We start from the raw sequence: 14802 nt of genomic DNA on the forward strand, positions 1-14802 counted from the left end.
ACCCCCAACCATTTCTGTACCCGTATTTGAGACACTTTACACATATTACATCATTTAATCCTAACAGCAACTCTTCAAGTAGACCGAAATAAAGAGGATCCTCTTTTTTAAAAGAAAGAGAATGAAACCAAGAAAAATTAAAACAACTTACCTAAGATCCATGGTTGGTATATTCACAGAGTTTTCACTCAGCCCCAGTTCTCCCAGATCCCAGAGCCTGCCCCACACGGATTTCTGGGTCAAGACCCAACATGGTTTTTCAAAGACCTTCACTCAGCGCCGCCCCCCTCCGCAGATGACCCCCTGTATCCCTACCCTACAAGGACTTACTCTTCTTTCTCTTACACGTTTTACAGTGCATTATCTTTTCTGTTTTTGCTTTTGTATTTTTTCTTGTCTTTCCCCTGCTACTTCACCTTGTACACACACACACACACACACGCACCCTCACACTGTTATGCTGTGAACTTGAGTATAGGAATTGCATTGTATTTAACCTTACATCCCTTGTGCCTAGAACAGTTACGTTGTGTAGATGAGATTCTTCCAGGAAGTGGTAAGGACAGGTAGAGAAACACTAATCCATACTCTCCAAACACTTCTCCTTTTAATATATTTCATTTCCACAGTCACTTATTAGGAGGCAGCATATTTTATTGGTTAATTACATTTGTTCCATAATCATTTGGCTTGAGCTTGAATCCTAACCTACTAGCTCTTGATTTTCTTCTTTTGTCAATGCAGTCATGGTCGTGTCCATATTTCATATAGTTATTGGCGGAATGAATGAAATCATAGGTGCAAAACACTTAACCTGATATCTCACACATAGTGTGCATGGTTCAGCAGTTGTTGTTACGAAGTGGCATTATACATGCCTTCAATTTACTTGACTGTAATTTATGTACCCTAAACCAAAATAAAAGGTGTGGAAGGAGAGAGAAAACAAAACTATTGAACTAGTCCAGGCCATCTACTCCAGGAGCATGTGCCCCATGTGAGCAGGGATGGGAGGGTGACATTGCAGACGTTTATCTCAGTCTCAGACCCTGCCTGCTTCCTGTAGTGCCACCATCCTGCTTTGCTGAGTGCCATGCTTGTGCTTAAAATTTATTTATAAGACATGGTGCTGGGTACAACCCAACCACTTTATCTGGTGCTCAAGCAAAAAAAAAAAAAAATGTCTCTAGACACCAGAGAAATGCCGACTGGGTTGGACTAATTGTAGGTTTCCACATGACCCCTCCTGTGGGGTTTTGAAGGGTAGTTTTGATCATATGTGCATGTTTCCTTATACCTTCTGAACACTTTATTGTCATGTGGTAGTGGAGAAGGCAATGGCACCCCACTCGAGTACTCTTGCCTCGCAAATCCCATGGACAGAGGAGCCTGGTGGGCTGCAGTCCATGGGGTTGCGAAGAGTCTGACACGACTGAGTGACTTCACTTTCGCTTTTCACTGTCATGCATTGGAGAAGGAAATGGCAACCCATTCCTGTGTTCTTGCCTGGAGAATCCCAGGGACAGGGGAGCCTGGTGGGCTGCTGTCTATGGGGTTGCACAGAGTCGGACACAACTGAAGCGACTTAGCAGCAGCAGGAGCAGCAGTGATGTACTGGTGCAATCTCAGATTGGAGTACACCTAGGGACTGGGGGCTAAAATAATTATTTTGCTTGAATTTTGATAATAGCATGAGATGTTGAATGAGCTGAAGCACCACTCAGCACTCCGTCTGTATCTGTGCAGAGATGGTTTCAGAGTTCAGCCTGGGTTTCTCTCCATGTTTCAGTGTCCTGTGTGGCTCTTTGCCTTTGGAATGTACAGAGATCATGTGTTTTGAGACATCCAGCCTCATCAGCACCAAAGGGGAAGGGTTAATGAGGATAATGACTAATATTCTGTGTTGATCACATCGTTGGACCAAAAGTACTTCCAGTGAATATTTTCACAAGTTCAGATATTAAGAACAAGGCTCTAATTTGTGTTTGATTTTTGTTTAGGTAACTACTCCAGACCCCCAACATACAGTGGGGTGCCCAGTGCAAGCTACAGCGGCCCAGGGCCCAGCATGGGCGTCAATGCCAACAGCCAGATGCATGGACAAGGGCCAAGCCAGCCGTGTGGTGCCATGCCCCTGGGACGAGTGCCATCCGCAGGCATGCAGAACAGACCATTTCCTGGAAACATGAGCAGCATGACCCCCAGTTCTCCTGGCATGTCTCAGCAGGGGGGGCCAGGAATGGGGCCACCAATGCCAACCGTGAACCGTAAGGCACAGGAGGCAGCTGCTGCAGTGATGCAGGCCGCTGCGAACTCGGCGCAAAGCAGGTATGCCGTTGGGCGGGCAGTCTGCACAGACATGTGCACACGCGCGGAGCCAGAATTGGTCATCCCGTCAGTGGGGGTGGAGAGCAGCAGAGGGCCACTGTGCTTGGCCTCCCCTTTTGTGTTACATGTTCTCTATCAGAGAGGCCAGAGAAGTAAATGATAGACTGTGTTCTACGAGACATGGAGGAAGGAATCCATCAGTTATAGGAGGTTATTTGAAATGGCTGAGAAGAGTCACTGCACCTAGCCACCCAAAGCCAGTGGTGCAGGGTGCCTCTGTGGCTCCATTTAACACAGTGAAGCTTAGGCAGGAGGGTATAAAGCCTAGAAACTGGCCCAAATCTAAACATTCAAAAAGAACGCCTCCCTTTTTTGTTTTTAACCTCACTGTAGAAATCCTTATGAAATAGGAACTTTGTATGTGCACATATGTGTATTGTGTGTGTTTGTCTAAATGTATACGTGTGAGATTTATTGCTTCATGTTCTTATGTTGTACTTTTATTTTTCTGGGCATATGTCTCTCTCTGTCCAAGCCAAAAGGCAGTTAGCAAAATAATGATTGTATTTCTGAACGTTTAAGTTGATAGAGCAAGGCTTTAGCCTCAATTATTTACTTGTTTTTAATCCTGAAAAAAGTCTTGAAGTAAATACTTGACCTGTTTTAAAATAATTGAATTAAAAGTTCATGAGGCAAAGTGACTATGTTTTAAAAGACTCAAATGAAAAAAATGTTTCAATTTTGTTTAACATATGTTAAGATGTTTAAAACAAAGGACACTGAAAGATATGTAGTCCATGGGGTCGCAGAGTCAGACATGACTGAGCGACTGAACAATATGGTATCTTCAGGAGGAAAAATAGAAGATTCTGATTTTGTCAAGGTGGAATAAGAGCTTGTGTGTGTGTGTGTGTGTGTGTAAATGTATCCTTTTGTTACTTTTCCTCTGAAGCTGCTGTTTGAGAATGTCAGGGACCCTTCCAGTCTCACTATTTGCTCTACAAAATATTTCCTTTGAGGAATCAAAATGAAAGTCAGGTTCTCTCTCTTACCCCCTCCCCCTACCTCTCTCACTCTTATCCATGTTACAGTGACTTAGAATCTTCTGAACCCCAGCACTATACCTCTGAACTGAACTTACACAGGCTGCAGAGAGAACGTTTTAATATACCTGTCTGTGAGCACTGGTTGGGCCCATCCAGTTGAAGTTCTAATTTAGGTTTAAATGAATTGTCCATTGTCACAACTCAAAAAATACACAAGTTATTTCCTTTTTAAGGAGAAAATATTTGATTGCATATGACATGAAGCCTTGAGTAGTGAGCTGGGAAGACGAAAACTGTAGAAATTAAGACATAGTTGTTTGATGAAAAAGCTTTGCTGTGTTCCCTTTCTGAATCAGTTTATATATAATTTTATATAAATTAATATACAAGTATACATCCAAGCGTTTTCAGTTTCTTTTTCTAATCAATAGACCATTCCAAAGTCTTGCCTTCATGTTCCGCCCATCAGAGCTCTAATATGGAGTATCAGGCCACCCTCTATAAGCCACCACACCTTGGTGTGGAGATAACGTAATGGACAGGGGGATTCATACTTGTCTATAGAACAAATCCAAAGAAGCTGTTCTTCTGTTCTACTTTAGGCCACCATACATTAGGTCGCCTGCTTATCCCAGCCAGTCTGGGGCTGGCGGACGCCCCATGTTTTCTTCCCAGCACCCCAACTATGGCAACTCTCAGGCTCCCATGATGCACCAGCCTGACCAGTACGGGTAGGTAGCCACACACCCTGACTTGCTGCGGGACCTGGGCATTTGTTTAAACTGTTAATGAACATGCCATCTGGCTGCAAAAGGAACACCCAAAGCAGGAGGGTGAAAGACCTAAGAGAAGATCCATCTCAGAGGGGGTTGTCTTTTACTTTTGTTTGTTTTGGGTTTTTGTTTGTTCTGTTTCGTTTTTTCATTCTCCCCGGCAGTACTGTGGTAGTTTGGTAGAGACCTGCATGTTGTCCCACCCACCCCCCAATTCTGTCTCTGCATGGCTTCGGCATGGCTTCTTTCCTTCATGCCTGAGAGGGAAACAAAAACTTTTATCTGTGTAAAAGTAATGAAGTCACCCGCTCTGGCGTCATGTCCCCCACCGTTGTTGTCGTGTTGTCTAGGTGTGTTGTGCAGCACTGTTATCATGACCATGTTAGTGTCATTCCTGCCACAACAGCGACCTGCTCCCACACACCCCCTGAATTCAGAGAGCAGCAGGCTCATTGACGAGAGCCCCATGCAGGAGGCAGGGCTGAGGTTATTAATAGGACTTGGGAGGGTCTAGTGACATCACTGAGCAAACATCTGTATCAAAGATTTCTATTCTTTCCTTCTCCCAAGGAGGATTAGAATATCGAAGTCACCGGGAAAATAAAACCAAATAATCCAACACAGGATTTTTTTCCCCAAACACAGTGTTGCCATGTTATTATCAGTTTCAACACAGGAATTACATACAGCAACAAAAAGTATCTCTCTCCTTTCCTGCTACAAAACTGTAATATCAGGCTGTCACTGTCTTTATGTTAGTAAATAATCTTAAAGTATATTATTATTGTGTGTTTAAGCAAAAATATTGTTAGTGATCTTATTTAACATATAGTAATGATAAGATTATCTCGTGTAGATTGATTTGTGTTCAGGAGCTGCTTTCAGTAGAAAGATAAAACATTTTTGTAAAATAAAAAACAGGGAACAATCAACTAACTTTGTTTAAAGACTGAACTTACGTAATTGTGTTTCACTACTCATTATGAATGTATGACGCAGCTTTTTAGTAGCTTTATATTCTATACATCTATTAGGCAACAAGTGCAAATGATAATTTTGCCACTGAAAGTTCTAGATCCTGTAAACACGGTCCTAATTGTCACAACAAATAAAGACTTCTGTAAACATAATCCTAAAATTGAAATAAGTATGGAATGAGGTAAACATACTTATTTTGGAGAAATTGCCTTTCGTCTTTTTTCCTTTCTTGTGCTACATTCAAGCTCACTTCCTGAGTTGGTAGGAAGATAAAAGGGGAGAAAAGCATTTATCATCAGCTGCTAATCCATAGGCTCTGTCCTTTACCAACTCAGGAGTCCTATTTAGACCCACAAAGCTAGTTTGGCTGGGCCTTGCCAAGCCACATTAAGCAGCTGTGTAAAATGAATTTAAATGGCATGCATCAGAGTAAAATCTCTTCCACTGGGGCAGAAAATCAATGTTCGCCAACCAGCACGAGAAGATCAGATCTGCATTTCAGCCAGCAGCATCCAGATAGCTTCCTCAGAATTCAGCACCTCCTCCTTAATTAAAAATAAGGAAAAGAAAGATGTTGGCGTGAGTCCGTAAATTGTATGAAACCCACTTGGCAAAGGCTCATCCTTGCAGCCCCATTCCTATTAGCTCTGAATTTTGCCGTTTGTGTTTACACTATTCTTTCTGAAAAAGAAAGTTTTATTTCTATTTTAAATCTTAGTTCCTTTGCAATAACCTGTAACCTGTTGTGCCCTCCCTTTTTTTTAAAGCAGAAGCTTGAATGTGAGAAAGCATGTGTAGTACATGTTTCAGTGCTGGTGGTTAGGAAATTTGATTTTCAGCATTGTTTTTGCTTTACCTAACACCTCCTCACAGCAAATTGTGTTTTTGCTTTTGTTTTCTTTCCTCATGGATATAGCTCTGTGAGGTTAAAGTTAGGGTGGCAACTTGAAAAAGCAGTTCACTAAATGGCAGATTTTAGGGAAGAAATAGCTCAAATCTTTCAAAAACACAGTATTCAGAATTTGTTATAATGTCTTCTTTCTCAAGTCAGAATCCCAAAGGGCCTAGAGCCTATGAGGGAATCTGAGAAAGACAGATTAGTGATGAAGGGAGGGAGTGAGTGTGAGAGAGAGAGAGTGTGTATGTGTGTGCATTTAGAGACAGAAAGCTAACTGCAAAAATGAAGGATTATGGCAATTATGCTTTAGAGTTTCTCAACTAGTTGGATATAAGATAGTTTAGAGGAAAAAAAACAGATTTAACTAGTTTTACTATTTCCTTTCTTAAGAGTGACACTGAATAAGTTAAGGAACATATGGATGAATCAATTTTTGTCACCTTTTGAGTGAAGGACTCTCTCATTCTGATTTTCAGACAGTTTACAATAGAATGTTATGAATCTTACTGTTCAGTTACTAGATTAGCTGCATAATACTAGCCAGTAAATTGAAATGAACAGTTTATATGTAATATCTGTCCAGGCTACCCCCCCATACACACTTGATATACTTTTTACTCAGAAGATGCCTTGCTGTATTCAGTTTTAAAACATTTCTAGATAATGTTCTGTTCTTTTGAAGCCATGAGAAGCAGAGAGTGGGAAATACGAGTTGTCATACTAAAAGCCTAGTCAGAGCTGGCAGATGACGTTCACATTCAGTCCAATTCTGGCGGCAGTGTGTAGCATCACTTTGGAAGAATTCTGAGACATTGTCAAAGTGCCGGCGAGCCAAAGTTGGCCAGCAGTTTAGGAAAGATGTTGACTTACTGCTTGTAAAGAAGCATGTCCATGAATCCCAAGCTGTAACATAGTCCTTCACATTTGTTGAATGATTGACCTCTGTGCTTAACACACATATACACACATGTGAAATCAATTTTCCTCAGTCATTTAGTGTGTTTTACTTTCATTCATTCCTTCTAGGTGCCACCCACCTGGTATTGTCCAGCAACTGACATTTTTGCTCAATACAGCTGATCTGTGGATTTGGATATTTCAGCATTATCCAGATTTTTTTTTTTCCTTAGAAATGAGCTCCAAGGAATATGCATGACTTCAGTGAATTTACAGAAGGCCTGGCAAGCCCTAGATCTTTAGGCCATGGTAGATTTTTATTCCTTGAAATCAGCCAGCCAGAGCACCTCCTGTAGCTCAACCTTAATCAAGTCTCTAGTGTCTTGAGATGGTCTGTGTCAAAGTCCTGGCACAGAACTTTAGAGTAGTAATATTTTCATCAGAATTGATTCCAAGAGGATATAGAGATTCACTTGTACAGTAACAGAATTTTAGAGCTGGAAGGACTTTAGATGTCATCCAGTCTGTACCCCTCAGTTTTACGATGAAGGAAACCAAGACCTACAACATTACTGCCATGGTTATTTAGTTACAGAAGGGGCAAAGCAGACCCCAGGGCCAGTCTCCTGGGCCTACTGCTCTTCCTGCTACTTAGTACTGTCTCTTTAGATATTCTTTTTTTAAAAAAAAAAGCTCTCTTAATTTTAGTTCTCTGTTATATCCAAAGGCAGATCTACTATTAGAAAGCAGATATTCATCAGTGTCTTACTGGCAACCCAACTTTATGTGTCGAGGTGTGGACTACTTGTCTTCATCAGAGGCTCTGTTTTGTCTGAAAGGAAAGCAGTGCTCTGCTGCTCCCCACGCAGACTCCCTGCGTGTCACAGGGAGTTTGTTTCTGGAGCCACATACTTCATGAGATGGAGTGACAGTTTACTTGGTGGCACACAGTTGGGCTTGAATTTCTATCCTTTTCACCCTTTGATTGCTGCCAATTACACTTTAACATTTTGCATTTATTCTTGAGACTGGAGTGTAGCTGTTGAAGAATTCTGAGCCATGCAAGAATAGAAACAGAAGTTGGCATTTTTACGAATGCATACATTTTCATGATGCTGTTACAAGCCATATCTGTCATCCTTTTCTGTCCCTGAGAAACTCCCCAGTGGACTAACTGAATATCAGATGGAGGAAGACTCTTAGACTGCTTAGTTTTGTTTTGTTTTGTTTTAAAAAGGGAGCAAAAATGAGTCAGTTTGAAAAGTCTCATTTCTCCTGTCTAGAAGGAATTGTTATTCTGGATATCACAACCCTGAGTCTGGAGACCTGCATTTTAATTCTTTCTTAAGTCATACTGAAAGATCAGATAACTGAAATTTAAATGCTTTTGCTTTTAGTAAAGTAGGAGATTAGAGATTTTAATTAATACTGTTTTTCAGTCTTAGCCACTCTTTAACAAGGTGAATAAATTTCATTAAGTCTTGGTAGCTGGATCAGTAGCAACCTAACTATTGGTGTTGGCACAGCTGACTGTTCTGTGAGAGTCTCAGCAGTGGTTTCTCTGCTTGGAAACGGCACACACACACCTAGGCGGGTTGGTGTGTCCTCGTGGGCCTCCATAGGCGCTTGTGTCTGTCTTCTGTGCATGTGCACACACACACATGCACACACCTTCCAGCAACTATTCTTTAGTGAGGTGTATTTATAATTCATTTTCCCTGTTGCTATTTGCCAGCAAGGCACTTTTTCTCTATTATTTCCTTGAAGCCAGTGTGACGCAGTTGTGCTGATGGGCAAGGAGCCACTGATGTGGAAACATAGTAATGGAGATAGTGCATTAATGTGTCAAAGAGAAGGGGAAGAAACGTATGTGTGTCAGGCCCCAGCTATATTGGGCTTGAAGGGCTCTGAGTGATTTGTGTTAACTAAGAATTTAGCCCTTTGGATTTTGGCCAATTAGGTTTTAAAGTAATAGCTATGATCTGAAAAGCCATGTTATTGAAAGACAAAGCAAAAAGATTTCAAAGACTTAAATAGAGTTTTAATTTCTGCAATTAAATATAAGCCTTTGCTTTAACACTTAAACATGCTTTCATTTTTAGCTCCTTTTTTCTTTCAAAATTCAGAATTTGAATGAATATTACTATGTTGGTATTTTAAGATGATTTCAAATAAATCTTTCAGTTTCGGAATAACTATGGCAGCCATAAACTACATTTATTAGTCTTCAAATTAAAAAAAAAATTAGTAAAACACAGTTTTTAAAAGACCAAGATCTCATTAAAGTTTAATGAGACCCAGGGAATCAAAGTATGAAATGTACAGCAAACCTTTTAATAGATTAGAGTCTGTGAAGTTCCTTAAATGACTGAATATTACCTAGAGAGATTTTTAAATAAAAACACACACCCTCACCCCAGTCTCACATCAGTGAGGCTCGGGAGCCTGTTTATTGTTGTAAACTGGGGGGTTCTGGTGTGGGGACCAGCACACTTCTGGGGCCTCCGTTAGAAATTCCTGCAGCTGAAGAGCCCTAATGAAAAACACAGAGGGAGGAGACAGGACAAGCCCGAGCTCAGATGACCTGTGCTTTGTACCTTGTAGACACTGGCTGAAGACAAACGTGGACCAGAGCTGGGGACACTAGGTAGAATTTGGAGAGACTGATGTTTAAATAGACCTGATACCTTAACTCAGGCTTAGGCGATCTTTTGTCTCATTTTCTACCTCTGAGTATCCTCTCAGATAACAGTAGCTTCCTGATACTCTGATATTCCAAGCTCCCCTCCATACCTAGACCTGCTTTCTCAGAAGGTCTCCTGTCCATGTCCCAGTCTGAACCTCTTACAGGGTGCCATCCTTGCTGCCTAAGCGAGCTCACAGTGGCATGTGTATTGGATTGGGCTCTTTCTAACCAGATGGCTCTCCCATCGGTGGAGCTCATGCCCCTCTTCACTTATCCAGGCAACTTGTCTTCGTGTCTGACCTCATGGGCTTCATGACATCTCTGCCTCCACGTACCACATACTTACACCAGAGAAACAGATTATCATATCTGGAATCAGCACTGCAGTCCACCCATGAAAAATTCAGCAATAGAGCCCTGTCAGTCCCAGCTATTCAGAGCTGTTCAGGTGCGGCTGTTGAGTGATCACAAATATGTCAGGTAGTACTGCTGGCCTCAGCCCCAACCTGCAGGGCTCTCAGGCTGAAACCCAGAAGTGTCAAGTGGTTGCCAACCTGAAATCTCATAACCTCAACAGAGTGTTGGACTGAAGGCAACAGGAAGAGTTTATAAGTGATGAAGAAGATGTGATCCAGTCTGGGGCAGGGGAGGTGTCGCGGGTGACCGTGTGAAGATCATAGGTGGAGAGGAGGCTGGATTCTCTGACAGCTCAGAGCACCTCTCAGCTGGTAGCAGCAAGGCTGTGGGAGCAACTCCCTGCGGCTGTCCCGATCTTGACCTTCATTCTTATTTTGAGCTCCATTTCCACTGTATAGATTAAAATACCCAACCGTAAGGTGGTGCCATTGGTAAAGAATCTGCATCCCATTGCAGGAGATGCAAGAGACATGAATTCAATCCCTGGATTGGGAAGATCTCCTGCAATATGAATGGCAGCCCACTCCAGTGGGAATTTTTCTTGCCTGAAAAAGTCCATGGGCAAGAGAAGCCTGGCAGACTACAGTTCATGGAGTCACAAAGGGTCAGACATGACTGAGCACACATAAGATTTTGTCCCTTGTTAACTCTTATTGGAATGGTTTTGACTGTTAAAAACCTACCGGGAGGAACTTGCTGGATCCTGCCTCTCCTGCTTCTTTGAGCAGGTGAGACAGACATAAAGAACTATAGTTTTGCTCAGCTGCCCCTAATTTTGAATAGTGTTTCACCCAAACAAATTAAGTAACTTTGTAGTATTGATATGTTTCCTGACACTGCAGCCCTGGATAAGTGCATTCCTCCTTATAGGCTTTTAGTGTTGCTGTAGTAAAGCATATGAAATGCAGATCTCAGGACTCAAATTCTGTTTGTTTTTCAGCCAACAGACTGATCCACTGGAGTCTAAGAAGTCTAAGAATGGTTCACTGGGGTGTAAGAAGTCTAAGAATGGTCCATTAGGGTCTAAGAAGTCTTAAGAATGGCCTGTTAGGGTCTAAAAAGTCTGAATATGCATGCGATTTGTGCCCTCTTGATTGTTCCCTCCCAAAACGGTACACGGGTCAGCTCGTTTCCAGCTACTAATTGGCTCCTCAGTACCTGTCATGCTGGTTTGCTCCCTGTGTACGAGGTTCCCGTACCTCCAAGGAGACCCATTCCTGTGTCAGCTCTCCCTTATGGCTTGTACACATGCAGGGCGTGTCTTGGTATGAGGCTGGGAACTCTTGTCACTGACAAAGAATAGTCCCCTTTATAAGTCATTGGAGATCTTGAATGGTATTATGATCTCAAGATAAACTTTCTTAAAACAAAGACCTTGAATATCATGCAGTTAGAACGGGGCACTTTTTTCTTTCTATGGGGAACATCAGTGGTAACTCATTTTTTCTTTCACAAGATTCAACAGATCCTATTTTTACCAGACAAGGGAACTGTGCACCAGTTATGGCTTATTAGAGGCTGGTTAGAAGCCACAGGTGCCAGCATCCACAAAGGTCCGGGGTCACCTCTTGCTCCAGGAAAAACAGGTTTGGGGCCCAGTGCTGCCCCCTGTGGCTTTCGTAACACCCTGCACTTCAGTTCAGTCCAGTCTCTTAGTCGTGTCCAACTCTTTGTGACCCCATGGACTGCAGCATGTCAGGCCACCCTGTCCATCACCAACTCCCGGAGCTTACTCAAACTCACATCCATTGAGTTGGTGATGCCATCCAACCATCTTGTCCTCTGTCGTCCCCTTCTCCTCCCACCTTCAATCTTTGCCAGCATCAGGGTCTTTTCAGATGAGTCAGTTCTTCGCATCAGGTGGCAAAAGTATTGGAATTTCAGCTTCAGCATCGGTCCTTCCAATGAATATTCAGGACTGATTTCCTTTAGAATGGGCTCGTTGGATCTCCTTGCTGTCTAAGGGACTCTCGAGTCTTCTCCAACACCACAGTTCAAAAGCATCAGTTCTTCGGTGCTCAGCTTTCTTTATAGTCCAACTCACACTTGTACTTGAGAGAATCATTGATGTCAAAATCTCTGAATGTAGCATCTTCAAAAGGGAGACTTCTAGACATTTTTTTATGATTGCCAGTAAACATTTCGTAATAACAGTGGGCTGAACAAACCAAAATCAACTTTGAGATGAAGAGAACATTCTCCATTATCAATTACCAAATTTCAGGCAGCCAGAGAATTTTTGCATTTTCTTCACACCCCAACAAGGAAGTCTCTCACTTCAGAAGCCTGGAGCTCTGTTTGTTCTCCTAGCTGCTTTGCAAAACAAGGTGAAGACCAGTCAGCGGCTTTAGGAACAACTGAAACTAGTTACCTACACTGAGACAAAAAGGAAGTACTAAATCTCCAAAATTGCACAGCTGGTGGCATTTTCTAGTGAGTGCCAGGAACAGGACTGAACAGATTGGAGCCCTCTGAGAAGTCTGCACAAAGTAGTTAACAAAAAAGGGAAACAAACTTTCTGATGTGGGCTTTTAGAAAGTTCAGGATGGCATATGCAGGATCCTTCCGCACTTGGTCGTAACAATTTCACTGAGATGCGGGGTGAAGGAGACAAGTGGAGACAGGCAGGAGGAACACTTCAGGCACAGGCAGGCCCTGTGGGCACTGCCATGTTACACAAGCCCGCGGCAAAGACCTGCATAGGAGAAGTTCCGCTCGGAAGAGTTACCTGCAAACATGCACTCACCAAAGATGGTTCTGGAGAACAGGCTAACCGTCATCACCCCCTCTACTGGAAGGGCCTTCTTCATAGAGGTGTCGAATGTTATTACATTCCTCTTTGCCCACCCTTAAAAGAACGTAAATGTGTCAATTACCAAAGGGTTTGGGGGGTTATTAATTCACATCTGGGAAATGACTGATGACTGTTGCTCTAACCAGTTTGTTGCTGGCATCATACCCATTTCAGTTCTCGCTAAGGGAACAGGCTGCCTTAGAAAGAGAATCATGTTCACAACAAGGGGAAGACCTTAGAAAACAGATCAAGAAGCCTTGTAAAGGGCATCCCTGCCTAGGGAGGAAGGACGAATGAACGAAGGGACTCACCCTCTGCTTTCCAGACTTGCGTCTCTAGCTGCCTCTTGGCCATTGCCTCGGGCAGCTCAGGGCCACGCAGACCCTATATGTCCGGGGCCCAGCTCCTGTCCCCTGACATCTTCCCTCAACAGCAGCTGCCCTGCACCTGCCCCTCATGCAGCCAGGAGATGTCCCAGCCACCATTTCTTTCCCCACAGCGTCTGACTCATCACCAGGTACTGCCAGATTACATCTAAGGTAGCGCTCAGCCTCCTGTTGCTCCCCACTCAGCCCAGCTCCACGCACCGCCTTCTCTTACCTGGACTCTCATGAGAGCCTCACACCTGTTGCCCTGTGTTCACTCCTTCCGCCTCAGGTGTGCCTGCAGAGGACCATGCCTCTGAAATACACATCCTTTTCTGCCATTTCTCCCACTTAAAACCCCTAACCTCTGTCAGCTCCTCTGAGGGTACAGGCAAAAGAACTGAAGCCTCGTGTGACCTGGCCCTTCCCTCCTTCTCATCTGTCTTCTCTCCTCTCCTCTCCTCCATCACCTGATTAAGTCCCATTCCATCCCTCAGATCTCACCTGAGGAGAGGCTCGGGCCCCGTATCCCTTCCTCAGGGAACGCGCCCTGACCCCCTCAGGTGGGCCTGTCCATGCCTAAGGCTCAGGCCCCGTATCCCTTCCTCAGAACGTGCTCTGACCTCCTCAGGTGGGCCTGTAGATGCCTAAGGCGCTCCTCCTGCCTTCCCTGCCTTTCTCCTTCACCTCTCAGTGAAACTGTTTGCATCTGTGCAGCCATGAAATTAAAAGACGCTTACTCCTTGGAAGAAAAGTTATGACCAACCTAGATAGCATATTGAAAAGCGGAGACGTTACTTTGCCAACAAAGGTCCGTCTAGTCAAGGCTATGGTTTTTCCAGTCGTCATGTATGGATGTGAGAGTTGGACTGTGAAGAAAGCTGAGCGCTGAAGAATTGATGCTTTTGAACTGTGGTGTTGGAGAAAACTCTTGAGAGTCCCTTAGACTACAAGGAGATCCAACCAGTCCATTCTGAAGGAGATCAGCCTTGGGATTTCTTTGGAGGGAATGATGCTGAAGCTGAAACTCCAGTACTTTGGCCACCTCATGCGAAGAGTTGACTCATTGGAAAAGACTCTGATGCTGGAAGGGATTGGGGGCAGGAGGAGAAGGGGACGACAGAGGATGAGATGGCTGGATGGCATCACTGACTCGATGGACGTGAGTCTGAGTGAACTCCGGTAGTTGGTGATGAACAGGGAGGCCTGGCGTGCTGCAGTTCATGGGGTCGCAAAGAGTCGGACGCGACTGAACTGAACTGAACTGAAGCACCCCCAGTGTGCACACTTCCCCATGATCCACCCAGTGTGCTTGCTATTGGCCACTCCCGGCTCTGGTGGCCTGAGTTCTGTTTGCCTTTGTCCAGGCCCACTGGTGTGCTCCTTCCTCCCTTCCCCTCCCACACCCATCGTGAACACATGACTGTAACTGTCAACCAAGCAGAGGGCATTTCTGATTAATTTTGTTATTGTATTAATAGCATGTCTTCCTGAGTGAAAAGGGTGCAGTAGTTTCATTAAGAGTAGCATGTGGCTGTGCATCTTCCCAGGAGCCTACAGTCTCTTAAGTCACTGGCACTCGCCTTTGCTCTTTGTCTCAGTGTCAGTGCCGCTTTACCT

General features: G+C 43.7%; 1 protein-coding gene across 25 annotated transcripts in view; it reads left to right on the forward strand.

The window, feature by feature from the left end:
* Positions 1-14802, forward strand: part of ARID1B (AT-rich interaction domain 1B) — a 435290-nt gene that overhangs the window by 368273 nt on the left and 52215 nt on the right. For 13 of the 25 annotated variants that reach the window (XM_086318507.1, XM_086318518.1, XM_086318509.1 and 10 more), the window contains one exon: positions 2001-2328. In XM_086318507.1, coding sequence (XP_086174633.1) covers positions 2001-2328 — 328 coding nt within the window. Of the gene's footprint in view, positions 1-2000; positions 2329-3976; positions 4106-14802 lie in introns of all 25 variants that reach the window. The other 12 variants (XM_086318501.1, XM_086318510.1, XM_086318502.1 and 9 more) reach the window with 1 other exon arrangement.

This window comes from Bos grunniens, chromosome 9 (assembly GCF_055505025.1).
Source record: "Bos grunniens cultivar Pamir isolate PY7600 chromosome 9, Bosgru_T2T1.0, whole genome shotgun sequence".
NCBI classification, from domain to species: domain Eukaryota; kingdom Metazoa; phylum Chordata; class Mammalia; order Artiodactyla; family Bovidae; genus Bos; species Bos grunniens.